General features: G+C 37.1%; 1 protein-coding gene across 2 annotated transcripts; it reads left to right on the forward strand.

Annotated features, from left to right (window-relative positions):
* The first annotated feature begins 1,858 nt into the window (after positions 1-1,858).
* Positions 1,859-26,169, forward strand: LOC139133743 (small VCP/p97-interacting protein-like). 2 transcript variants are annotated; one of them, XM_070700511.1, is made up of 4 exons: positions 1,859-2,020; positions 3,683-3,733; positions 6,353-6,472; positions 7,324-9,578. In XM_070700511.1, the coding sequence occupies exons 1-4, from the start codon at positions 1,961-1,963 to the stop codon at positions 7,339-7,341; spliced, it is 249 nt and encodes an 82-aa protein (XP_070556612.1). In that variant the 5' UTR covers positions 1,859-1,960; the 3' UTR covers positions 7,342-9,578. The 2 variants fall into 2 exon arrangements, with proteins under 2 accessions (XP_070556612.1, XP_070556611.1); XM_070700510.1 differs by lacking the exon at positions 7,324-9,578 and adding an exon at positions 26,030-26,169 and having other exon boundaries at positions 1,865-2,020.
* Position 26,170: the final 1 nt, after the last annotated feature.

Consider the following 26,170-nt stretch of genomic DNA (forward strand, 5'->3'; position numbering starts at 1 on the left):
TCCGCGGGTATTTTTCCGAGAAAGCTACATGCATTGATACTGTTTCGTCCCCAGTTGGTCCAACTTTAACCCAGTTGGCTTTACAGAAGCGGGTTAAACCTCGATTTTAGTATTCTTGTTGAAGTGGGTAAGGTTTTCTGGCGGTTCATGAGAAGTGGGACAAGTTTTGACAATGCAATACATACATACACATCGATGCTTTTAAGTGGGCGGAAAATATTTAGACCAAAATGTGGGTTTGAAAGTAATTGTAAGGATACAATTGCGAATGGAACGTACACGTTATGGGTGGGTTGGGATGTATGACGTACAATAAAACATTTCGTGATCAAGTTTATATGTGCAGAGGTCAATATCAATAGTGCGAATTTTGCTGATAAAATTATCTGAATACTATCATGATTGCCTTTTGCATGATCTAAAGTTTGTTGGATGCAGAAAACAGTTGTCGTCGACTTGAAGAGAGAAGATCATTAAAATGGTATTCTAAAGCAGTTCCTGTTTATTAATTCGTTCAAACTACCCCACAATACTACGATGCGTGCATAGGTCCTTATAAAGCCTCTTCGCCTTCGGTAACATTCTATGAATCAGCCTCAGGTTGAGTCAACAGGTGCTCGGAGTTTCAATTTGATAATACATCATTACACCTCTCCTATAAGCTTTGTACTGATCTCGTGATTGGCTAAAACTCGGCCACGTGATATTCCAAAAAAGTAATAAAAATTGATAACATAAGAAGATCGTGCGGCGAGGTTATCATCAGTATTTCGATCAGGATCATCATCCCTTGGGCAGGCCATAATTCGTGATATTGCCCTCACACTCCTCACATATTGTTGGGCGGCCAACTTGACAGAAAACTTATAATGTCTGTTTGCTCCTTCGGTGTTTGAAAGCTATACAATATTCTTTAATGGATGCCCTGCATAGGGAAGGCAGAAAATAAACCTAATTGGACTGACATCGAAATATTAGCTTTAGCTTCAGGTCCCCACTTACTACCGTGACTTAGCTTAGGGTCTAGGCTGACAACCTCATAATACTTTAATGATTCGCCAGTGTAAACAAGCGTCTCCCTTCTAGGGTATACTGTCTATGTTTTTCAAGGGGCAAAATAGCTCTTTTTGACCTTTTTCATGAACTTTGTTTGACACTAAAAGTAGTTTGTGTTGTTTGACTACCCACATGTGCACAACCTCAACTCTACTAGTAGCCAGACAAGATTATTTAAACATTTTACGGTCTGTCCTAAAATTTAAAAATCAAGTTCCGTGCACAGTACTGTCCCCATGCATGGATGAACTTGCACTGTTAAAAAAGTCTGGACCTCATGCAAGCTTTTTGCAATGAAATCTATATTGGTGGTGTGTTTCATATACATAAGGATGGCAGTTTTCATTTTCGATGATGATGGGAAAGCAAGGCGGAAAAGGATTGAAAATTCATTTTGTCTGGAGGTCACAAACAAAATCGTATATTTACATGCAACAAAAAGTTAATTTTTACTAATACACTTTTGCAGCTATGTACCGTTGTACCCTGAGTGACTTGATGATAGTATCCCAAATTTTCTTGATATTGAAAAAGGTCAAAAAAGAGCGAATTTGTCCCTTTGCTCTCTACTGTACTGCTTTTATACAGTATTTTGGTAACGCGTTAGGCCTATAACTGCTTGTGAAGACTATTTTGACTATACCATACGATAAGGTTAGTCGTTAAACTATAGATTCACCAGAATACTGCTTAGTATTTAGTTAACCTCCATGCCCCACTTCAGCTTATCGGTCGGGGCTGTTCAAGTACTGATGTGCAAATGATCGGCCATTATCGGCTAAGCTTCGTGTGAATTCGGACCATAACAAGCGTACTTCCGGGTTAGAGCAAGGTCACACACTACTTCTGGATCGCTGAGCTGTTACTCTCATCACCTCCGTATTTATATTTAGAATTTGCAGCCATGGGAATGTGTTTACCGTGTTTAGGTGGTTCTAGTAGTGACTATGATGACCCAGACCCGGTAAGGAATGTCGAATACGAAATAATTTTTCGTACAATGCCGAGATTTCCGAACTGTGGGTTCAGAAAATTTGCACATCCCGACGGTTACACTACCAAATTACGCGCAATTTACGAGTAAACACTACACTACATTGTCTGGACCAGAGTTCAACAACTGCTGGACATTGTACCTGTGTTCGAGAGGGAACTGACTGCAATAATTTTAGTTTAAGCATTTTTTGATTCAATTTGTTGGTTCTATAAAATTAGGAACACTTACTGTCTCAAGAATATTTTAAAGTCGGTCTGTTGTTGCTGCGGATCCGTAGCCCTACCACTCCCTTTGCTGGTTAACGTGTTGGGGGAGTCCCCCAACACAACCAGTAAAGGGAGTGGTAGGGCTACAGATCCGCAGCAAGTCGGTCTGCTGATGGAGGTAGAAAGAATCTCTTTCTACCTCCACGATCTGCTCAAACGGGGTTCACTAGAACGTACAAACCTTTGTTGTGTGGATTTCAATAGGCCCCATCAATCATCTTGATCAAGTACAAACCAGTATTTTCGGGAATTTGGCATCACTAGGTGTCGTCCAATGACAACACTACAATGTAAATCAGACTTAGTATTTGACAGCAGGAGGAGGAGAGGGAGGGAGGGCATGGCTTTCCATATTGCGGGAATCCCACAATCCTGCAGACTATTTAGTATATGAAAAATGGAACACTGTACATTGTATAACCTTCATGATATTATAGCTTTGTCAATGCCACTGAATTTTGTGATGTCATACTCGCAGATTATTACTGATAATGTGTCCGAATATCCAGCATTGTGGCCCCAGATGTTTTCTACATCTACAAATTCCCTGGCACAGCCAAATCTATAAAATAATAGCAAATGTACCCCTCCCAGCCTATGATGGACTCACCAAGCTTTGCATTCTTTGAAATTCTCAGCTTCGCCTTGTACATTATGTCAGGCAAATTTTGCTTTCGTGCATTATGGGTTGGAAGGGGATCCACTATTGCTTAATTATTGTACCCGGTGTAATGAACAGTGATAATTATTATACACCTATGGAATTGCTCCAGAGTCCAAGTTGATGAAATCTTCAACATTGCTTTCAAATTCAAGCTTTTAGAAATCTAGTCTTACAATCGGAAACAACATGTACACTATACTCGTAAATTCCTTCTTCGCAGATCATGTAAAATACCAGTCTCATTGACTGCTTGGTACTGTATGTCCCAATTTGTATGGACAAACAGACAAATGAGCTGTGACAATACAGTATTCAATGTACAACACTGCACATTTCTCTTTCCTGTTATTCAGATTTGATGAGGTGATGTCACCAGACAGAATCCAGGCATACATATCTTACTATATGCACACTCATCAGAGTAACCAACATACACATGGACAACTGTGCAAGATACTGTAAACATGGACAGACACACACATCTAACCGTTCCACTGCATTCCTTAAAGACGATTATTCAAGACTTGTCATCCAACCAGTTATTCAACAAGTACACACAGTAAGGGTTCCCCAAACTTGTACCCATCAACACATGTACAATCCTTCCAGCTTTCCAAGATCCACCACACACACCCCTATTTTGATATGTCAAATTGAGCCCTCAATGACTTGCTACATACATACTTTGATTTCCCTCAGGAGACAAAGAGACAGCAGCAGGCAGAAGCTGCCCTAAAACGACAGCAACAGGTATGTACAATCATTTGTAGAACACAAATAGTGTCTCTAAATAGTCTCCAGTTTTATCTGGTTGTGAACATTATGTCAATCACTGATTTGTGCCACTGATGATATAACCCTTTCCTTGATTCTCACAACAGGTGCATTTTGTTAGTGTTTTAAATTTGCCATAGAAAGCTGTTGAACCTCATAAAAATATGGTATTCACACAATTTATATATTTTTAAGTAGATTATTTGTTGTTTTTCTCTGTCCCGTACAAAGCCTGTCTTTAAAACTCTATCATAACATCAAGTATTTGGTGTGTTCGAAAAGAGGAAATTATCCCAAAGCAATAATTCTTATTTTGTCACTTCTCTCTATCATAGCAAACAGTAGCAAAGTAAACATGATGTGTGAATTCTATTAGTTACGTAGCAAGAAGTGTTCAGAATGTTTACACCAACTCTACACACATTATACAGTGTCTGCCATGATCACTGTGTTTTCCCCAGAATAATTAAAGCACAGTAGCCACTTACTTTTCTTTAATTTTGGTATAACAATAGACATTCATTAACATAACAATTATAATGCAAATTAGCTTCTATGCTGCTGTCAGAAATTCCTGGGGAGAACAGTGATTTAGAGAACAGTTGCTCCTCTCTGCTCCTTGTAATCAGTTGAATTGACAGAGTAAGAATAGGAAGAATGAAGAATAAGTCAGGGGTTTCACTAAGTTTTTAAACAGGGGCCATATGAAAATTACAGGGGGCCAAGCCATGCCGGAACCATCAAGCATGAGGATGTTTGGTTATATAACCCCCACCCACCGATACATGGTTCAAAATTAGCTATAAAATCTGGACAAAACATTTCATCAATCACAATAAATGGTAAGTTACATGTTGATTTTCATGCAATCTTTCAGAAATGTACAAAGCCAGCAAAATTTTTTCATCTCATCAAGTTCTGAGTCATTATGATCATCTGCAAAGGAATCTGCATCCAGGCCAATAACTTTAGCAGCTATTGTAATCTCACTTGTACAATTTAGGATGTAGTTTGCCCATCTGGCCTTAACTTCATATTTTCACAGATCGACTCTGAGTATTGATTGTCAAAAATATACTGCAAAAATGAGACACCATTTTTGACACAAATTCTATTAATACTAAATCAGTGTACCCCTTCAATCTACCATATAAATGCATATTCAAAAGATGCAGGTAAAAACAAAGTGCTCGAGAGTTATCACTAAAGATGGAATTCATCAAATCAAGAGTGATTTCAAGTGACTTATCAGTTTTCATAACATTAATTGCCTTCAGGAAAGAAGTACTTCTACAATATTTGGTTGTGCCACTGATGATATAACCCTTTATATTCTACAATGTGAATGCCAAACCCAGCTTTTAGTAATTTTGACTAGATCTTTTCGGCCTTCCATACATTTGTGAGTACATTACTGTCAATATGGCCATTACTGAATCCAGCGCCTTGAAGTGCATAGAAAGCTTTTCGACTTGCATTTATTCCATTTGTAATGAGTTCATTTGGATAAGACGATGAAGTGTAACACCTAAATAGTTCACACTTTCACATTTATCCAGTCTTACACTGCTCAGTGACCAATATGGATGGGTGTAAGTGTACATTGACTGAAAATAACATAGTTTGTCTTTTTTGGATTGAAACACAAGCCATAATTTGTAATATATCTGTTTGCAATCTTGATCATATTTGAAGACCAGTAAAAGAAAGGCTAGCTAATATTAAGTTGTCAGCAAAACAAAACAAATTATTAATCTTGATACCATTAACACATGACGACGATTCATCTTGATAAAACAAATAGGCACAGGCATGTTTGATATGCTTGTACTAGGATAGAATAGAATGCAATAGAATAAAATACAATACAATACTTTATTAAAGCCCCAGTGCTGCTAACTTTAGATGGTTTTTTCATTATTTTTATTTTATAAATCAATTGCAACTTCTTATTCTACTCCCAAAGAATGTTGCAACACCCACTATTTAGCTTGTCAACTTAGCGTCTATGTGTGTAAAATGCATGAATATTGTTTACATTTGACTTCTAGTCCGGACCAGAAGTCAGTTTTCATCAATAACAATGCAGTTTACGACCATAGGGGCTGAGTTAACAAGCTGGATACTGTGTATATCAACATTCTTTAGGGAGAAGAACAAGGAATTATGGTTCACATTCAAAATAAAAATGGTGAAATTATCATCAAAAGTTAGCAGCACTGGGGCTTTAATCTCTGCGGAAAAATAACAATGTCTGCTTCAAAACATCCAATAACAAACAATAGACAGTCAAATGCATTCACACACACAAAAAAACATACAATGTGACAAAAACAAACTTGCTTAAAATTTGCCCAGCTTGATTTAAAATGTTTAAAACACTGTGTGCATGCAAAGGGCACTCTAAATCATCTACACTTCTTTCGATATGACGACTATCAAATTCTTTGTGTAATGGATGTGTCACATCACTGAGGATGGTATTTCTCTTTGTAAACCATTTTGTCTGTGAAAGTGTTCTGAAAGGAGCATAATTTCCACCCAACCACTTTACTAGCATTTTTAATTACATTACATGCATTCACATTCTCCCAGGCTGAATCCAAAGGTATCAAAGATCCTGAAGCTTTGAAGAGAAAACAGCAGAGGCTGGAGGAGGCAGAGAAGAAAGCTGAAGCAGCTGAAAGACAAGGGGGAGGTGGAGAGGGACTCAAGGTGAGGGGTTATCAGTTGCTACATGTATTACCTATGTTATGTGAATGCGTGATTTGTATATATAAAAAAGAGCAAAGAATGCGATTTATATCATTTCAAAAAGCTTTCAGATCCTCTATTGTTCAATGTACTCCACACCGCAGGAAAAACAGAGAGGTGACTAATTTAGATAACAATGCATAATATGCATATTCGTTTGTTGTGCGTATGTATTCCTCTGCTTTGGTCATTAACATACAAATAGATTGCTCCAAAAAGAGAGGAGAGGCCCATTCCTCAAAGTCACCTTGTGGAGAACCCTGGTTGTTGGTGATGTGACTTGGGTAGTGAGTAATGCACCTCACTCATATGACAGAAAGTTTTCACAGTCCCTCACATGCTCCAGCTCCAATTCTTCCCTATTCACCGATGTACCAATACTGATATAACTGAGCAAGGATTGCAGCAAAAATGATTCTCAGTGTGCTTTGTTTTATATAAGCTCAGTCAGCAAGGGTTGCACTGGTGATCACAGCTTGAATAACTACCGTAACTGCACATGTTACATGTATGGGAAAAGGATATCTGCATGTACCAGTATAGTGTTCAGTGTTACCAATGAGAGGCTGTGAGAGAAGGTTGAGTATACACAACTGTGATGAAAAGCATTTAAGCATTAAACTTATACACAAGCAAAAAAGTTATTCTTACCATCCATAACATCCCTGAAATGTTTTCAACTTCCAAATTTTAGATAAATTTAAAATTACATCTCATCAGATTTTCAGAAAAAGTTTGACACTGAATCAATCTATAAGTACCATGACATTTTTATGGTAATAATTACCAATATTTTCATCTGTTATTTTCAGTGGCAAGTAGGACAATGATAGATTGGATGGCTTCAATCAACCATGCAAGATATCTCTACAAAAGACATGAACTCATGACAAACGCCAAGATTATATTGTAATTATGGCAATGTTGAGTCATTGTGACATCAATGTACTTCATTAAAATAACTTTGTTGCTTGCTGTATATAGATATTTTCAAGTGACGCAGTCAAGTCTCTAGGTTGTGGTACTATTACAAATCTAGCCTTGTGATTGTGCAAACAAAAGTTAATTTTTTTCAAACGTTGAGGGCGCTAAGTGGAGAAAAAATTGTTGAAGGTGATAGACATAAAAAGACTTTTTCAAGCAACGTCTTGGTTTCATTGAAAAATGTAAATTTATTGTATTTACCATGCAAATAATGGTACATTTGTATATTGAAATGAAATTATGAAAATCTTTGATTGTTTTTGCAAGACACACAATTGAATACAAACAGTAGATGTTATTGCGTTTTCATTTCTGCTTCAGGAAGTTTCTTTTTAAGCGTTAGAATATAATTTTTAGGTATCTGAGCAATGGCTTTGAAATCAATTTACTACATATTTATTTTCACTACAATGGTTTACTGTGCGTTGCTTTCGATAAATAGACACAGTACATGACATGCTTGCATTTCGTGTATACCATCGTATTATAAATAGGCAAAGTTCATTTAGCTGGGCAAACAACAAAATGTGCTATCCTCACTAACGCATGGGTTTTTTATATCCTTTGTCACCCTGAAGTTGAAATGTTAAATTTGTTTTGAAGAATTTCAACATCATTTATATAATGAGAGAAAGTATTTTTTTTGATTTGATGGTCAGAACAAATCTAGGAGAGTCAAAAGGTATGTACATGTCTATATTAGAGTACATAAAATGTCCAATTCTGAAATGAAATTTGATGAAAATTTCAAGGGTTTCAAGAGAAAAGCTGTGGTAGAGCTGTTGATGAGACGTCGCTTACTCTGTATATTTGTTTAAAGCTTCTGAAGTTTACAAAATAGATGTTACTAAATGAAATCACCAAACGTAACTTTTCTGAAACAACACTGTACATGTAACTGTGTTTAGAGCTTAGTTATAATTATTCATCGGAAGAAATTCAATTTTAAACTTGTAAGTGGCAAGTTGACAGGGGCAGGAATTGAAGAGGTTAAATTTTTGTATGGTGTGTAACATGTATTGGTACATCTTTGTGGTCAGTCAGATATTTGAAAATGACCAGGTCAAACCACAAATTGAAATGGACAGTGATACAGAGAAACATGCATTAGGGGAAGACTGCTTTAACTTGCATGGTACCTGAAACCATAGACAGTGGAGGGTCTTCCCCCTCCACTGTCTATGCTGAAACCTGAGTCCTTGCCTGACCAACTCGGGTGACAAACAGAAGACTTTTAATCCCCAAGGTGTGAATGTTCCCTTGTTATGTTTATCTAATCCAGCTGGTGCCATTTTAGTGCCATTGTAGGAAAGGCAGGTCTGTGAAATTGATCCTCTAGGGAAGTAGGGTATTCCTAAGTTAATGGAGCTTTCCCGTAATGTTTGTAAACAGGCAATATGAGCCTTTCACTACTGGCTCTGTAGTTTACCTTGTCACTTGAGGTCTTTAGTAAAATGCAGGAAAGAACTGTTGTTACTTTCCCTTCTTGTGTAACCAGAGTAGACTGCACCTGATTTACAGATTTAGGAAATCTTGAAATTCAGCCATTTGTGCAGCTTATGCAAAGTCATTTTGAAACTTGAAAAACGTAAAATTCAGTCTTGATAATTTATGAAACTGAAGAAGTCAAGACTTTTTAGAAAGTCGACACACAGTGCGGTTACCAGAATGAATTTCAAGTATCAGTAAATTTCAGGTAATTTTGCTCGGCTCAAATCTGTATTGTGAAAGAGTATTCTGTGAAGAAAGAATGAGCAAAAGTTGTAGACTTTTGTTTCTTTGGTTCTTACTACCAAAACAGATAGTTGATAGGTGTGATATTTTTGATAGTTCAAAATTTGACAAGTATAGGTAATCATTTCAAACTGAAAGAAGATGAAGAGTTGTAAAGTGTTGTTTTCCATCCTATATTTCACCATAACAGGTAATGAAATTACAGAATAAGCTATTTGATTCAATCCATTACCACCTGTCATGTGACTACAGATCAGAAATTCCTCTGTGTCTCCTTATGCTCCATCTTTGTCACTGCAACTCAATTGCATGGCACTCAATAAAATAATTATCTTAAATCAGAAACAAATGATGTGCTTAAGTGTGTTTGTCATCGTGGAGAAATTTTGGTACATGTTAGAGAGTCAGTATGGAGATGAGTCACATTGTAAAGTAATGTTACCCTCAGATTGAATATAATATTAACTCAAATTATTTCTGTGTGATTGCATAGCATATACATTCTGCTACATTGAACAAAGTTTCTATCAGCTATACATACAGTACAGCTCAAGTGTAGCTTTCCAACCTCGCTAGCCTGGGGTCAGCCTGGGGCGCAAGCCAGGCTAACCTGGTGTTAGCGACCTATTGACTGGCGCTGGCCAGTGCATCAGCGCCTTTTCGCTGTAAGGCATGAAAACAATGGAAGCCAAATGAGCATGACATTCATGGCAAAACAAAGAAACAATTCACACCTTCCCCAAAGTATGCATAGGGAATGTTTCCTACCCTTCCAATTGCACAGTTGTCTTCAGAGGTTGGGCAGTATTTTTGACGAAGTGAAGACGATCAATTTGTCTGCAAACTGTAACAATCCCAGTTAAGGTGGTTGGAAACCTTCTGTATGTACCATTGCCATTATTGTAACGTAGACTGGTGTTGGAAATTTATGGAAAATAACAACTCGACATCTATAGAGGTAACTGAAAACCAATGTAAGATACTTGAAAACTTTATTTATTACTTATACCATACATACCGGTATGACTTCCGCAAACGAAAAATTGGAAATTATTTCCATCCTTCCATTTGTACAGGTATCTATGTAATTTAATCTGCAGTACCAAATTTGAACCTGACATGGGCATAGAGTCATTTTTTATTCAGCTGCAAATGATTTCTCCTGTCCCAGAGGTTGACATCTCCCTTTGAAGATATTGGGAACATACCTAAACCTGGTAGTTAAAGAGTTAAAATTGTGGTACTGTTTGAATCACATGAAGAAATTTCTACCTGACAGATCAAGTCTATTATGATGAAACGTAACAAAGAACGATGTTCATTTTCTGCCAGAATATTTCCCTTGTTTGCAGAAGGAATTTGCTTTTAGTTTTGCAATCCTTGGCATATTTTCTGGTTCAATTATAATCGTGCCAGTTGACTTTTGAAAAAGTTGTTATAATAATAATAATAAACTTTAATTCAGGATAAAAGCACAATAAGTATTAAAAATACAGTTTGTTGCATCCCATATAAAAAAAGAATAAACAAAAAAGGACATAACATAGTACATAGACTAAAAAAAACCTGCCACAAAAGCTAAAAGAGTCAAAAGTTACTAGGTTAAAATATACATCGACTTTCTATATGTCGCATTAAAGCTAGAATAGACAAATGCATCCGAATTTCGAATTGTGGCTAACACGCTATTATCACTATTTTGCAATCGGTCTGAGAATTTAAACAAGAACTTGCGTCGCAGAGCTTGGAAAGATGGAATTGAATTTTCAACAAACATTGCACTTGCACTACAATCACGAGGCAAATGCATAAGAATACGAAACGCATTGTTGTAAGACACTCTGAGGTTGTTCATACTCTGACGGCTGAAATTCCACCATAATTGTGAACAATACATGTTGGTACAGTATGAACGGAAAAGAGTCACCTTAACAGCATTATTACAACTATGAAATTTACGTAGGAGTGAATTCGCATAACCATAAAATTTACGTGTTTGTCTCTTAATGTCATAGTCATCACACAAATTATCAGTGAATACATATCCCAGGTAAGTATGTTTTGAAACGGCATTCAGTTTCTTGGCGCTCAAATAGACAGGTGGAACCAGGTCAACAGAAAGCCCAAATGAACGAGGGATAAAGTACATGCATTCTGACTTTTTCGGGTGATATACAATGTCATGTTCCACTCCATAATTTTCACAAATTGAAATCAGTGCACGCAAACCTGCAATCGATGGACTCATTAAAGCAGTGTCATCTGCATACATGAGGTGGTTTATCATCAAACCGCCTACATTGCAACCTTTGTTACAACTACGTAAGCGAATGCTAAGGTCATCCATGTAAACATTGAAAAAAAGAGGTGACAGGATACCTCCTTGGCGAACACCATTATTCACTGAGAAGAAAGCAGAGAACACATTGCCCCACTTCACACAGAATTGTTGTGTGCGATACCAAAAAATAATGAGACGAACAAAGTACCAAGGCATCTTTCTGTCTATGAGCTTTTTGAACAAAGTCCAGTGGTTGACCCTATCAAACGCTTTGGTAGCATCCAGAAAACATATATATACAGGACTGTTAAAGTGGCGATAATAATTAATTATTTCCTTCATCACATAGATGCAAAGGTCAGTTGAGTGACCGCTCTTGAAGCCAAATTGATAATCTTCTGTGTATAAATAAGCTTTACAACGGTCTAAGATCACTGACTCAAGCAATTTTGACACTACTGTTGCGAGTGCAATTGGTCTATAGTTGTCTTTACTTGTCAGATCTCCCGATTTATCTTTAACAAGCGGAACAAGAACAGTTTTCATTAAATTATCAGGTAAATGCCCATGGATAAGCATAGCTGAAAAACACAATGCCAGAATAGTATGCAAACGATCATTAGCATGTTTAAAATGCTCAGATTGCAGACCATCGAAACCAGCTGCTTTCCCCAGTGGGAGCTCATGAATGGCTTTACTAATTTCTGCAGCTGTAATTCTTGGAATGTTGCTTTTGTTATAGTTACTGTTTTGCCAATTAGAGACGAAATTTTCGTGACAATTGTTGGTAACAGTAGACAGCAGGGTGGAGAAATGATCCTGCCACATATTAGAAATATCCTGTTGTCCAGAAACACCACCTACATTAGCTGAGAGAGGCGCGGCGTGACTGTTCATCAAACGAACGTTTTTCCAAAAAGTCCTGTGGTCTTTGCCTCTGAGTGAAGCAGCGAGACCGTCGGCCTTCAGCTCATTTTCATGACGTCTGCATAACCTAAGCGCTCGTTTGAAGTTCGCACGGGCTGTGCTCATTTCCCTATAGATAGGCCCAGTTCGAGGTTTCCCCAGGTTAAGCCACAATCTGAATGCATTTCTAGCATTTTGGTGAAAGTCTTTCACGTAATCGTTCCAGCCGGGAATGACGTAATCGGTCTTTACATTCTTGCAAGAAAGGCAATCCGCAGCTGCATGACCAAGCTCATGAATTACATTATTATAGAAACGATCGATCAACGATCTATGATTGCTGTCTCTGCAGAACTTATCTTGGCAATATAATGCTTCAACAGGAAGAGAGATTCGCTGCAAATAAAAGTCCGACAAATAATTGAAGGAACGTAATTCCTGTTCATTGACCTTCGCCCAATGAACACACTTAGTTATCTCTGAATTAGATATAGTACTGTCATCTAGCAATGGAAGATCTTCGAACGACATTAAAATGGAAACAGGTAAATGGTCTGAAGCCACGTAATCTGTAAGGATCTTAATAGAGATAATGGCATCATGAGCTGATCGCGATGACACACAGTGGTCTAACCACGAGGTTGTGCCATGAGTATCACTGATATAAGTGAAAACATTGGAACACTCGCCTAGGATAGTAACGTCAGATATGGTATAACCATGCTCGTTGCAGAATAAATCAAGTTCTCTGCCAAAGGGTTTGCCAGGATCAGCATTCCAATCGCCGACAACAAGAAAACTGTTGACATCTGGGTCTGATACAATAGTTTCAATTTTCGACAGATACTCAGCGAACTTGTGATAATTAGTGTCACAATCGGTCGGAAGATAGACACAGAGGATAAGAAGCGATTTATTGCCACAACGTATCTCAAGCCCAATAATGCGACTGTCATTATAATGTTTATACTTGATACTGAAGATATTAGCAAGCGATTTCCGCCATAGGACAGCAACTCCCCCATAGGGTCTACCCACTCTGATACAGGTGTCATCACTCATTGCAGAAATACCAGATGCATAGAAATCCTTGTGTATGATCGAAAGTAACGGCAACTCAGGCTTACATAGCCAGTGTTCTTGTAAAAGTATAATATCATGTTCATTGCACAGAGATCGAACAGCGTCAATGGTAGATTTAATACCGCGACAATTAAACGTTGTAATACGAAGAGGCATTACTTATTTGATGGATAAAACTTTCTCACCAGAACACCAGCAGGCCAAACTGACGGATCCAGCAACTTGTCATATTGACCATTTTCTACAGTGACAAGAAATGACGAGTATGTATCATACTTGGTTTTAAGTTTCTCACACTGCATACTCAAATCAATTTTCTTTCTAATATAACTCTCGACATCGGCTACAGAGGTTTTTGGTAATAACCTGCTGATAAACAATCTTGCTGGAGGGCGCGAGTCAACAGCTTTCAACGCAGCGTCCATGTCACCACAGGAGACCGTACCAATGCATAGCTTTGTACGTCTAGGTCTTGATTTCTTGTAACTTACTGTCGTAAAAGGTCTGTCGTTACTGGAAAGCGTTGAATCTGATCGAATAGCATGCGTTTCTTGTCTATATCCTAGCGCACGTGATTTGTTTTTGTCATAAATCACAACATCCGCATACGATTTTCCTCCCGTAGCAGCAGTTGTTCGGCTGCATACGCTGGATTGCTGAGATTTACAATTCTCTTCGGGACGATCGTAAGATAGCTCCGACCGATGTAGATCTCTTGCCAAAGTAGAGTCGAGCACATTTACAGCATCGGATTTTGAATTCGTTCCACTAGATACATTTTCTGATATGTTGGCGAGTGACTTCACACACAGCTGCTTCAGTTCATTGACTTCAGCACGTAGACTTTCGATTTGGTCAACTGCTTTCTCACCTTCAGATAGATGACCTGTACCCTTTAGACTCATTACATCTTGACGCAGAGAACGCATTTCTTTAAGCATAGTTGACACGTCGATATGGGACATATCAATTGGCGGAAGTTTGGCCAAATCTTTTGCTACAAAACACGGCAGTACAGCTGGGTCAGTTTGATGGAATAGGACCAGTATGTCTTGTACACTGTTGGACTTCTTGTGTTGACCCTGTCTCTTCTTATAGCGACCATTCGCATCGGAACATACTAGATCATAAATTGTTCTTTTGGCTTTCTCAATCTCTTGGTCGTCAAAATTTTCAATACAAAGCTTCACGATAATGTCATTGGCCAGCACATCAATTTTGTTTGTTATAAAACACAGTAGCTCATTAATTACGACGCCATTAACCACGATGTTCTCTTCAGGACATCCACGACTATCAGACTTACTTGGAGTCAATACTGGTTCGTAATTGCCGAAACGTTTCTTTTCACATACTGAGCAAAGGTCGAGATCGCCTTGACACAACCTGACTAACCTGGTCACAGTTCCACAGTCGTTGCACGCAACCATTGTAATCAGTTATGCGATGTTACGCAATGAACAACGCACACCTGGGAGCCGATCTAGTATTCTTCAGGCAACGGACACGTCAATAAAGCCACCGATGAAGACGCATGAGAAACGTGAGAAATACTCCAACAAACACTGCTTCTTCGACTATTTGTCGGTCCAAACGTGCTCACCAATGATTCATAAAAAAGAATATCTCAATTCCAACCAAATACAGGTCCGAAAAGTACTAAATTTTTGCAGTAAAATGCAGAGCCGATACAGAGCTGTCAGCACACTCGGAGCCAATTTGCATGGATAAATAGATAAATAATTAAATCAAAATCAAAATAAACATAGATAAATTAGTGAATGTAAACATTAAAAAAAATGACTGGTAATACTGCTGACATAACTAAGTCAAGGAAACTGACAGCATTTATTGTAAAAGTGAAACACATTTCAGGGTGTGCTGATGAAATAAACAGGGAGTTGTGCCTATTTTATTACAATATGCCTTGACAAAACCGAAGATGTAATTCTGATACCCGTTACTTTGTTGTCTTGTATATCCATAATTTTGTTGTACTTGTTTGAAGAAACAATGGGACTAAAGTTACTGATGGTCAGATCAGAAGGAAAAACAATGTCATGTGTTATGGTCAGTTTTCAATTACCTCTCAAAATTTCAAAGTACATTTGTCACTCTTGACTAGAACTTTCACAGAGAATTGACTGAATACAACAGATCATTACATCAAAAGCTTAGCTCCAGTTAGTCCAGGGCAGTAATTAAAACAATAAACAATGGAATACCTTTCGTGGATTTTTAGATATGTAAAATAGGAAAATGTTTTGGTATCCGTTTCAATCTATTCCATTCGAACTTCTGGCTTTTCAAATCTGAGAAACAATGTACGAACGTCGGAGGAAAACTAATATTGAGTGTACGTGATGATGGGCGATGTTCTTTTGTTTCAAAGTTTTGCTATGACGTCATGCAAAGGATTCTGGGTAGCATGTGCGTATTTCAGCGGGGCCTTTTGCAGGTATGGGACACTAGAGCTGGAAGTTGTTGAAGTCGATTAGCGTTGAATTTCGCTTTTTGATTGAATTTATGCGCCAAATTTTCGTCCAAGAAACAAAGAAGCCACGAGAAGGAAAATTTCGAAAGAAATGTTTGAGGTAACGGTCATGTTTGTACTTTCATTAACTTGACAAGCAGTTGTCATCAGTGAGACCTAGCCGACCTTGACACTGTAATCGAGTTCGAACTTGAAGACAGTCTGATGTGCACCGATCCAGCTGCCTTTTTTTCATTGTGGGACTCGGAATATTAATGTTGAATTTTCTTTTCATCATGTTTTTATTGTAAACGTTTCGAGTTGTGCTGCTATACTCCGGGGCTATACTATGAAAGCTTAGGTAGGCACCGGGGCGGGGGTAGGCATTTCTGAATCTACGTGTACCTCTGCCGTTCCATCGGGTTTGAAGTTCGTTTATCGCAGTATTTTCGTACTTTACACAGAGCTTTCATAGTTTCCAATTATTTTTAGAGAAAACTCAATTTTTTCAAATGATTCGACGCTGAAACCTTATAAAATGATGATATTTTTTTGAAAAATGCCACTATGCAAAGTTTTCTTTGGAACAGACGACCACATGTTCAGCAGACGATACCGTAGTCGCTCAGTTTTGCGATCACCATATTTGAAACAGTTGGTCAGGTTAGGTTGTGCGATTTTTTCGTTCCAAGATTTTACATATATTGTTGGTTTAGGCAACAAAAAACTTGTGCTGTTCCGATAACATGGTTTTCAAAAATAGGGTAGGTAGGTCAACAGGAATTTTTTTTTCCAAAATATCTTTATTTGTAAATATGTATTTTTCAGGGGATCAGGGCAGTCAAACACTGGTCACAACATTTCTAGAAAAATGTATCATACATATAAAGGGAAACAAAACAAAACATTAAAGACATCTTCGTTCAAGCAAAAACAAATGCCAAGTAACGAACGCGTGATTTTACGGGTTTTTTTCTTTCTTTTCTTTTACTTCCGTGTTTACGTAGCGAAAAAGTTTGGGTCGGCAGGTAAAAAATAGGTCGTGTTATGGGAACAGCACAGTTTTTTTTTGTTCGGCCTCAGGTAAAACGACAAACTCTACGCTGAATTCAATTCTTTGTCTTTTAAGTTTTGTTTTTTAATCTTTGAGAAGCAGGAAAGCTCAGACGTTGGAAAAAAATCACTAACTCACGTACAAGCACCAACCTGCCCGGTATACCAGCAATATACTAGTATTTTTGTATTATGTTTTCACTTAGGGGTGACGTCAAAAGTTCAATGTAGGATAAAAAACTTAATTCCCTTAGTTATCCCCAAACCCCCCACCCCCCTAGAAACTTAATCGACTTATATTGAACATATTGGCAGGCTCTTTCTATGTAAAGTGAAGCAAAGGACCAGTCAATTATGGGGTGAAATAAAATAACGACGAAAATAATACTTCATTAACACTGAGAACACATTTTAATTTTGTGTGTTTTATCTTATGAAAATTACAATATTAACAACAAACTTGAAGTTTATCGATGAGTGAACAAGAACAATACAAATAAAGTCAAGGTTTTTTCTTTCAGAGGTAAGACCTTAAATCGATTTGTCGGATAGAAACTTTGTGGGGTCAAAACCCCCCCCCCCCCCAAAAAAAAAAAACAAACAAAACTAAAAAGAATTAAAGTTTTTATTCGACATTGAACTTTTGACGCTGCCCCTTATTATCTTGCTATAAGGATGTATGAGTTCCTCTCAGATATTTGGTGTTTTCAACATATGTGTTTGCAATTTTAAGTATCAATCATTGGAAAAAATTATCTGTAAGTTACCCAAGCTTAGCTTTATTGCCTTTGTGTTGGCTTGATTTATAACCGTTGTCCACCATACCTAGGTTTACATAAGTCTTACATGTATGATAATAATAAAGTGCGTTTTTTGTCAAATGCATGATCAGAATTTCCAGTATTTTAGCATAAAAGTTGTTTTCTCTGTCATTTACTTTTAGGAGAAATAGTTCAAATAGTAAATTAAGTGACCATCATTGAACGGTGGTGTAATGAAAGGGACAATTTTTGTCGCCTTTATAAAATAAACTCTAGTCAACTTTTCTCAGATTTTTGCCAAAATTTTGATAAAAAACTACAACCAATGAAATATGATGCCCATTTGGTCCAAAATTATCAAAACATTTCAGAAAAATTCAAGATTCTGCCCATAGTTTTCTAGCCATTTGATGTGAATATTGCATACCCATGGGAAACAGGTATAATGAACGAAAGTGATACTCAAAGTTTTGGTGACCTATTGACAACCTGTTTTACTCTCAGAGTTGTAACTTGTATGCAAATTTTTATAGCCCTCATGACAATGACACAACCTTCTCAGCACTGATACATACTGTAGCAGGGCTAAAATAGACCATGGGTTTTCTGTAGGGAGGAGGAATAATTTCCGTGTAAAAGTGACGGACCAGCCATGGCATGCCAAGTACTGACCGAATTTGAGGTCTCAGGCTTTAGGAGTTCATGTGGGCTACCATTTCATGGATTTTGGTAGCCCCAGAGAAAAGTTGGTAGTCTGTGGACGCAGGACTATCACTAATTTCAAGCCCTGGATGAGTAGGTGACAAAAGTAACTATTCTGATGGCAAAATGCAAATTAAATGCAAGAATGAAGTTTTAAAGGCTACTTTCTAAATGTTAACACAGCTCTTTTTTATTATTTCCACTAGTCCTTACACAGATTTTATGCCACATGTACCTAAATTTTCTACAGATGTTACATTGTAGTTGAGGAGCCCATTTTAGCTCTGGTATATCCTGATTTTTATTCAGCCAGCATGAACCATATGAACTACTGTAATCCAATAAGAACGATGCATTGCCGTACTTGGAACACTTATATAACGTAATTCAAGTATGGAAGGAGAGCAAGCCATGTATGAGACAGTATTTCCCTTTGATTGACCAAGTGTAAAGTGAGAATACAGATTATCTGACAGAAATCCAACAAAGTGAATATATTTAATACTCCAACAGGAAATTAGAAACTGTGATGCTTGTGTATGTATTCCACTATTGGTGTCAAGGGCCAGTCATCTCACTTTCCATATTTCATTGATAAGATGAAGTACTGTAAAACGGACTCATGGGATTTGAAAAGGTAATAAAGGTGTGATTAAGGCCCAACAGTTCAGTAATTCTTCATGTTATATTTTGGTTTGCATTCAGCAAGGGTTTATTATCCATTTAGAGGATTTGTCATCAACGAATTTAAATATATTATTAAGGTGATAGTATGTTGATTGATAGGTAGGTATCTTTCTCTTCAGTCAAACATTATGCTACATGCATAATCATTATGTTACACTGGCACCAAATGGATCAATTTTAAGACACTTGCATTTCAGTATTGGCATATTTAAGGGATGGTGCGCTGTCCTTAACTTTTGATCGAAGAAATAGTGGAAAACTCAAATAAGAAAGACACGCTTGATGATTTCAAATTGTAGTTTTATGCACAGTACTAATCATAACTGTTTTTTTAAAGATACATGTAGTCATTCATCCCCAAAATATTTATATACCTACCAGTAGTGAATATAAGATCACAGTACTTTTAAACACCGCCAATGGCATAGAAATACATTTCCTACTGATCACATAACTTTTTCCAATGATGTTGACATGGGAGCCTCTTTTTAAAGTTGTATTGATCAACTTTGTATCATTTCAGAAGTCAGTCACATTTGTAGCATTGTGACAGTTGGCTAACATCTTGAAAAATTGATGCGCCACTTACAAAATCAATTTTCTTCTTGTTGCCTTTGTACACCTGTTGAGGAAACATCCAAATTGACATGATGTTAATATGGGTCATAAAAATACTTAGCTCAAAATGAATATCACCAAAACTCGGAATTAAAGACTTGATTAGTAAATTCTCCTAAGAAATGTGACACCTGTTTTCCAATAATGAATTTCCACTCACAATATACAATTCCAGTACAGTACACGTCTTCTATCACTTAGGTATTCTGTATGATTTAATACTCTGTGCCCATAAAGTTTGATCCCTAAAGTAAGCTCCATTTCCTTTGTTCAGATAATTTGTATAAAGTGTAACTTCAGTTGTGATGTCAAGTTGATCAACTTGTTTATGCGACAGTTCCATCCTGTCAATATAATAGGATTAATCAGGTGGATGCAAAAAGCGTAATTTATCATGGCATCTACTTTTTCTTCAAAGGAAACTTTTATGTGTCATAAAATACATCTACTGTATTACATCATAGACAGTAGCTACTACTGTCTGTAATGACATGTACATCATCTGTGATATTTTAAATGGTAAACTATCACAACTTACTCCTGTAGGAAATCTTTTACCTGTATGTTGTATCACAGTAACCTTGATACATGTATGTATTTCCAGTGGACTACGCCTGTGAAGAGTATTCCAAGTTTTCCTCTTCAGTTTATGTCAGCTGGACAATTTGCATTCAGTCATTTTGAAATTGAAATGCAAATTATTTCATTTCAGATCTCTTTTTTCAAGTTAACTTACTCCATTTTTTTTGCAACCACTGGAGATACTCTTTTGATCATGATTTTTAAACCAAAAAAGTCTTCATATTATGCAGTTGTTATTACATTGTACATGTAAGTAACATTGGAGTGTAAGTTTTACTATAATACCTAAGTGAGGCCTCTGCATGTGTTGAGTGTAGAATTAGTATTTGAACAGTCACTCTGGCATTTTAACTTGGGTCTTCTAAGTGGATACAACTGTCATTTATTTATTAGTCCCCACGGACACCGTCCGGGGGGACTTATAGTTTGGTCATGTCCGTGTGTGCGTCCGTGCGTGCGTGTGTGCGTCCGTGCGTCCGTCCGTTCACGCAGATATCTCAGAGACGCCTGGAGCGATTTCGTTCAAACTTGGTACAAGGATAGTACCCTACCTCATACAGATGCACATCGATTTGTTTCACAATGCGATCAAATTTGGCCGTGTTAGAGGACTTTTTAGTTTTCACCTCCATAGACTCCCATGTATAAGGCAGTCCATAGACTCCCATGTATAAGGAAGTCCATAGACTCCCATGTATAAGGCAGTCCATAGACTCCCATGTATAAGGCAGTCCATAGACTCCCATGTATAAGGCAGTCCATAGACTCCCATGTATAAGGCCAAGAAAAATAAAAATTTAGTTTCTCATCGTATTCGTATTGCAAAAAGGATGCAGTTACACAGTTTTTAGTCCCCAAAGATAAAGTCAAGGGGGCTTTTAGATTGGGTCATGTCCGTCCGTGAGTCCATCCATGAGTCCATCCGTTCACGCAGATATCTCAGACACTTTGACAAAATGTCATGTGACCTTAGTGACCTTTGACCTCGAATATACATATTTGTCCATAACTCAGTAACCACAAGTCCTAAACCTTTCATATATGGTATGATGGGACACCCTATGACACCACATATTGTACCTCATTAATTATGTGCATATCTAATTTTGAGTGAGCCAATAGAGCTAGAGGTCTGATTTTTTGTATATATGGATAACTTAGCAATAAAATTTTTTTGACAAAATGTCACGTGACCTCGGTGACCTTTGACCTCAAATATACATATTTGTGCATAACTCAGTAACCACAAGTGCTACACCCTTCATATATGGTATGATGGGACACCTTATGACGCCACATATTCTACCTCATTAATTATGTGCATATCTAATTTTGAGCAAGCAAATAGAGCTAGAGGTCTGATTTTTGGTATATAGGGATAACTTAGCACTACAATTTTTTTGACAAAATGTCATGTGACCTCGGTGACCTTTGACCTCAAATATACATATTTGTCCATAACTCAGTAACCACAAGTGCTACACCCTTCATATATGGTATGATGGGACACCTTATGACACCACATATTGTACCTCATTAATTATGCACATATCTAATTTTGAGCGAGCCAAATAGAGCTAGAGGTCTGATTTTTGGTATATAGGGATAACTTAGCAATACAATTTTTTTGACAAAATGTCACGTGACCTTGGTGACCTTTGACCTCAAATATACATATTTGTCCATAACTCAGTAACCACAAGTGCTACACCCTTCATATATGGTATGACGGGACACCTTATGACGCCACATATTGTACCTCATTAGTTATGTGCATATCTAATTTTGAGCAACCAAATAGAGCTAGAGGTCTGATTTTTGTATATAGGGATAACTTAGCACTACAATTTTTTTGACATAATGTCACATGACGTCGATGACCTTTGACCTCAAATATACATATTCAGGGTTCTGCCCAGAGTTCAAAGAGTGCTGGACGGCTCATTAATATTCATGAGCATTAATATTCATGAAAAACTGTAACATTTATATGCTTGTATTTTTACATTCTTAGGGCTTGATATACAAATAATAGCCAATTCCACTGTACCTTCAGAGTATTTTTTCAGTTTTAACTGAACAAAACAGAAAGAAAACAATCTTTAGTACTTGTAAAGAAATCTTTTGAAGCTTCTGAAAAATAATGTACCACTTTTTTGTCATCATTTTCCTGTGCTTATATCATCCCTCACCACTATGAAGTTTGGATTACCATTGCACTGTACCAGCATCCAGTGTTTTTTCAAATGACCTAGGTGGTCTTGTTACTGCTCATGCGCAGACTCTATAGAGTTTAAACCAAGAACTTAGGGGTTGGCTAATCGGCCATAGTTTTGAAAGTGGAATTTCTCGATGTCAAATTCACTTCAATTGCTTCTTGATAGTCATTGTAGAATGGGAAAATTCACAAACAGAGAGGCTTGTTGCCACGGACAAGTAACTTTTGGCTTATTGACCTGAAAAATAAGTGAATGTTCATTGATAATTCAAAGACTGGATTCGTTGACACCAAACTTGCTCGTGACTTTCATTGCATGCAGTCTTTCCACAATGCCACTCATTGAGTTTGAACTGAACATTGAAGAGTACGTTTTAGTTAGAAGTCCTGTTTTTTGTGCTCATTTTCGCTTCCGTACTTCATTTTTGTGGTGTTATAAACCTTGATACAAAGCAAAAAAACTTCAGTTTTTCTCCTTCTTTCGATCGTACAGAGATACTGTGTGACAGGAAAACCGTGTCTAGTTCATTAGGGCGATGATCTTGTGAACGTACGTTCAACAGCTGAACAGCTTTTCATATGCAAAATCAGCGTACGGTAATCAACCAGTGGTATTGTTTAAATAGCATTTTATTGAAAGGCATTCTATAGTACCATTGTTTTATCAACTCTTCATGCAATTTTATGAACTGCTTGACCTCAAAAGTGTCACTCATAGACATTCATGTTGACTGTTCAAAGCATTGAACTGCAAGTGCCGGTCGGTCACTTGTCAATGCTGGTCGGAAATTCTGAGTGCCGGACGGGCCCGTCCAGCGCCGTCCGGCGTGGGCAGAACCCTGCATATTTGTCCATAACTCAGTAACCACAAGTGGTACACCCTTCATATATGGTATGATGGGAGACCTTATGATGCTTCATACTGTACCTCATTAATTATGCATATATCTAATTCTGAGCAAACCCATAGAGCTGGATGTCTGTCATACATATGCACATAGATTTGTTCTGTGATACGATCCAATAAGGCCGCCATGTGGCCATTTTATTACGATTCTTTCATGTCCTGAACTACAGCTCAGACATGTATCAAGCGAATTTAGTCAAAAGTATTTTTATCACAGACCTAATGAAGAGGACTCTATCCTCTCTGAGGACCTGTAATCAAAGTACCCATTAACAAGTGGGGACTGTGTCATCAACGATGACTTGTTCAACAAATTTTTTTTTTTGTGGTAAAGTAAGACATGTTATTCATTCAACCAATGTTATAATTTTTGGTGATAACATGTAGGAGGAAATACCGGTATACCGAAGATCCATGAAAATAAATGATGTGCTTAAAATCTCATTTGGCTTCCACCATTCCTTGAGACGGAAAACTTGTGAAAAGCGCCCTCTGCAGACAAGCTTGATTTACATGTGTCATTCAATTTGTTGAACAGAGAGAGAGAGAGAGAGAGCAGTAATTTGGCATAGTTTAAAGCCATCAGTAATGCTAACTTTGGTCAGTTGTTTGCATATGTTTTTTTCAAATGGTATCTTTAAATTAATAGAGTAAATGATAAATGAATCACACTGATGCCTAGCCTGGCTAACAATTGTACACGATTTATAGTAAAACAAGTGATAGTAAAATTTTTGTCAGGACAGGAATTCAAGCTTTATTGATAAACAAAACTGAAGGTAGTCACACTGCTGTACATACTCAACCACATCAATGTAAGTTTTTCTGTGGCGTCCATAGACACCCGAAGCTGTTCTAAGCAGTTTGGTCAACCTAAACATGTTGACTCAGAAAGGAAATGTGCAAAACTTTGGCAGAATGCCAGAAAGATATACATATTGACACACAAATTATGGTATTTAAAGGGTGTACAGAGTGTTCTAACTGTTATGTACAAAGATTACAAAACATTGTAAATTACTTAAATCATTTTGCCAAGGTTTTGTTTCATTGGATCTCTGAAAGATCTATTTGATGTTGCCTGCACAAAAAGAAATGAAAATAAAACCACAGTGAAGTTGAGTAGATCACAAATGTATGCTAATGTTAAGGTGGAATGCACCTAGGGGACATTTGGACTCTGACACTTTAAAAAAGTTCTTTTGACCCACTACCACAGTTTGGAGGCTCATTTTGAAACTTCTGCAGTAAATAAAGTTTCCACTGGCTTAATTTTGTGAAAGTAGGGTATTTTATTTTCTATAGAGATAACACAGAGGTAGCTGCCATTTTGAATTTCAAAGATCGATAAATGTTTGGTAATTTGTTTCTCTTGTACTAAAAATTTGCTTGGTGACTCACAAGATTTTTATTCTTGATTGTGAAAGAGAATGTTAAAAAGTTAACTGTTTCATTTTTGAGGCACGAACTACCTTAATCATACAAAAAATTAGCCTTTTGATGCTATAGCAGTGTCCTTCATTAGTTTATAAGACAAATGAAGTTACTGCTTTAGTCTGTGAGGGCGCCAATAGCTTGACACAAATTTTGGCACTTGCTTAGTATTGCTGGTAACGCTAATTACTGGTACACTCAATGTGAAGTAGACTTTACCATTCATTCCTGATGGTAAGAATATACAATATGGACAGTCAAGGTTGTATCTTTGTTAGAATATAGCTCACTCCTGTTAAGTGTGATTGTAAATTGGATACAATGTGCTAACAAGTGATTTTGAAATAAAAATATCACAAATTGCTCATCAAGTTGGCCTTCTGATCAAAGAATTTTATGACTAATAATTTGAGCTGAAATGGATTAAATTTTTACACTATAATGGGTTTGTTGTTGGTTCTGACAGAGAGAGTATCAGGAAAAGATATTACTTTATTAATTATGCAATTGATGACATTTAAGCAACGATATTCTGGTATGAAAGTGTGCATGTGTGTGGACTTATGGAGGTGAACAAAGAGCATGTTTAACTTTTTAAACTCTATGACACAGTGAAATTGATTAAAAGAAGGCTACAGGTTCATAACTTAGAATAAACAAACAGCCTGTACTATATTTCTGAATTATAATGTTCTATACACTATGAAGTGAATATTTTTCTTTGCAAAATTTATAAATTCTGTCATTTCCCTTACAGCATTTCTGTCCGATTTTATTTTTCCTTTATGTGCCAGATCTTTTTAATATAATATAGATAATGTTGCCAGGTGAGAGCTTTACTGCTTTTGTACCAGGTTGTATGGTATTGGTTCTTCCAATCGATTGCATGTAATTTGTAAAATGTCAGTTCCTTCATATATTCACCGAAGAGAAGAAAATGTCTTCACCCATGTAGCACAATGGTTTCATCCTATCATGCTTCTATTTACTTTCATTGCATTGGGAAACACCCTAACCCCTGTAGCACAATGGTCGAGTCCACTTTCTAGCAATCAAACAGTACAATTTTAATGACAATGTTGTGTTTTGTTGTAGGAAGGAGAAATGATTGGTGGCAGGGGATGAGAGCCAGCTTCCTCATGTTTCAACGAGAGGGAAAGTCAGACAGAGCAGGAACACTGCAGTTCAAACATCGTAGCTGTGAAAATCTCTCAGCAGCATTGTGTCAAGGTTATG

Source organism: Ptychodera flava, chromosome 5 (genome assembly GCF_041260155.1).
Source record: "Ptychodera flava strain L36383 chromosome 5, AS_Pfla_20210202, whole genome shotgun sequence".
Classification (NCBI taxonomy): Eukaryota; Metazoa; Hemichordata; class Enteropneusta; family Ptychoderidae; genus Ptychodera; species Ptychodera flava.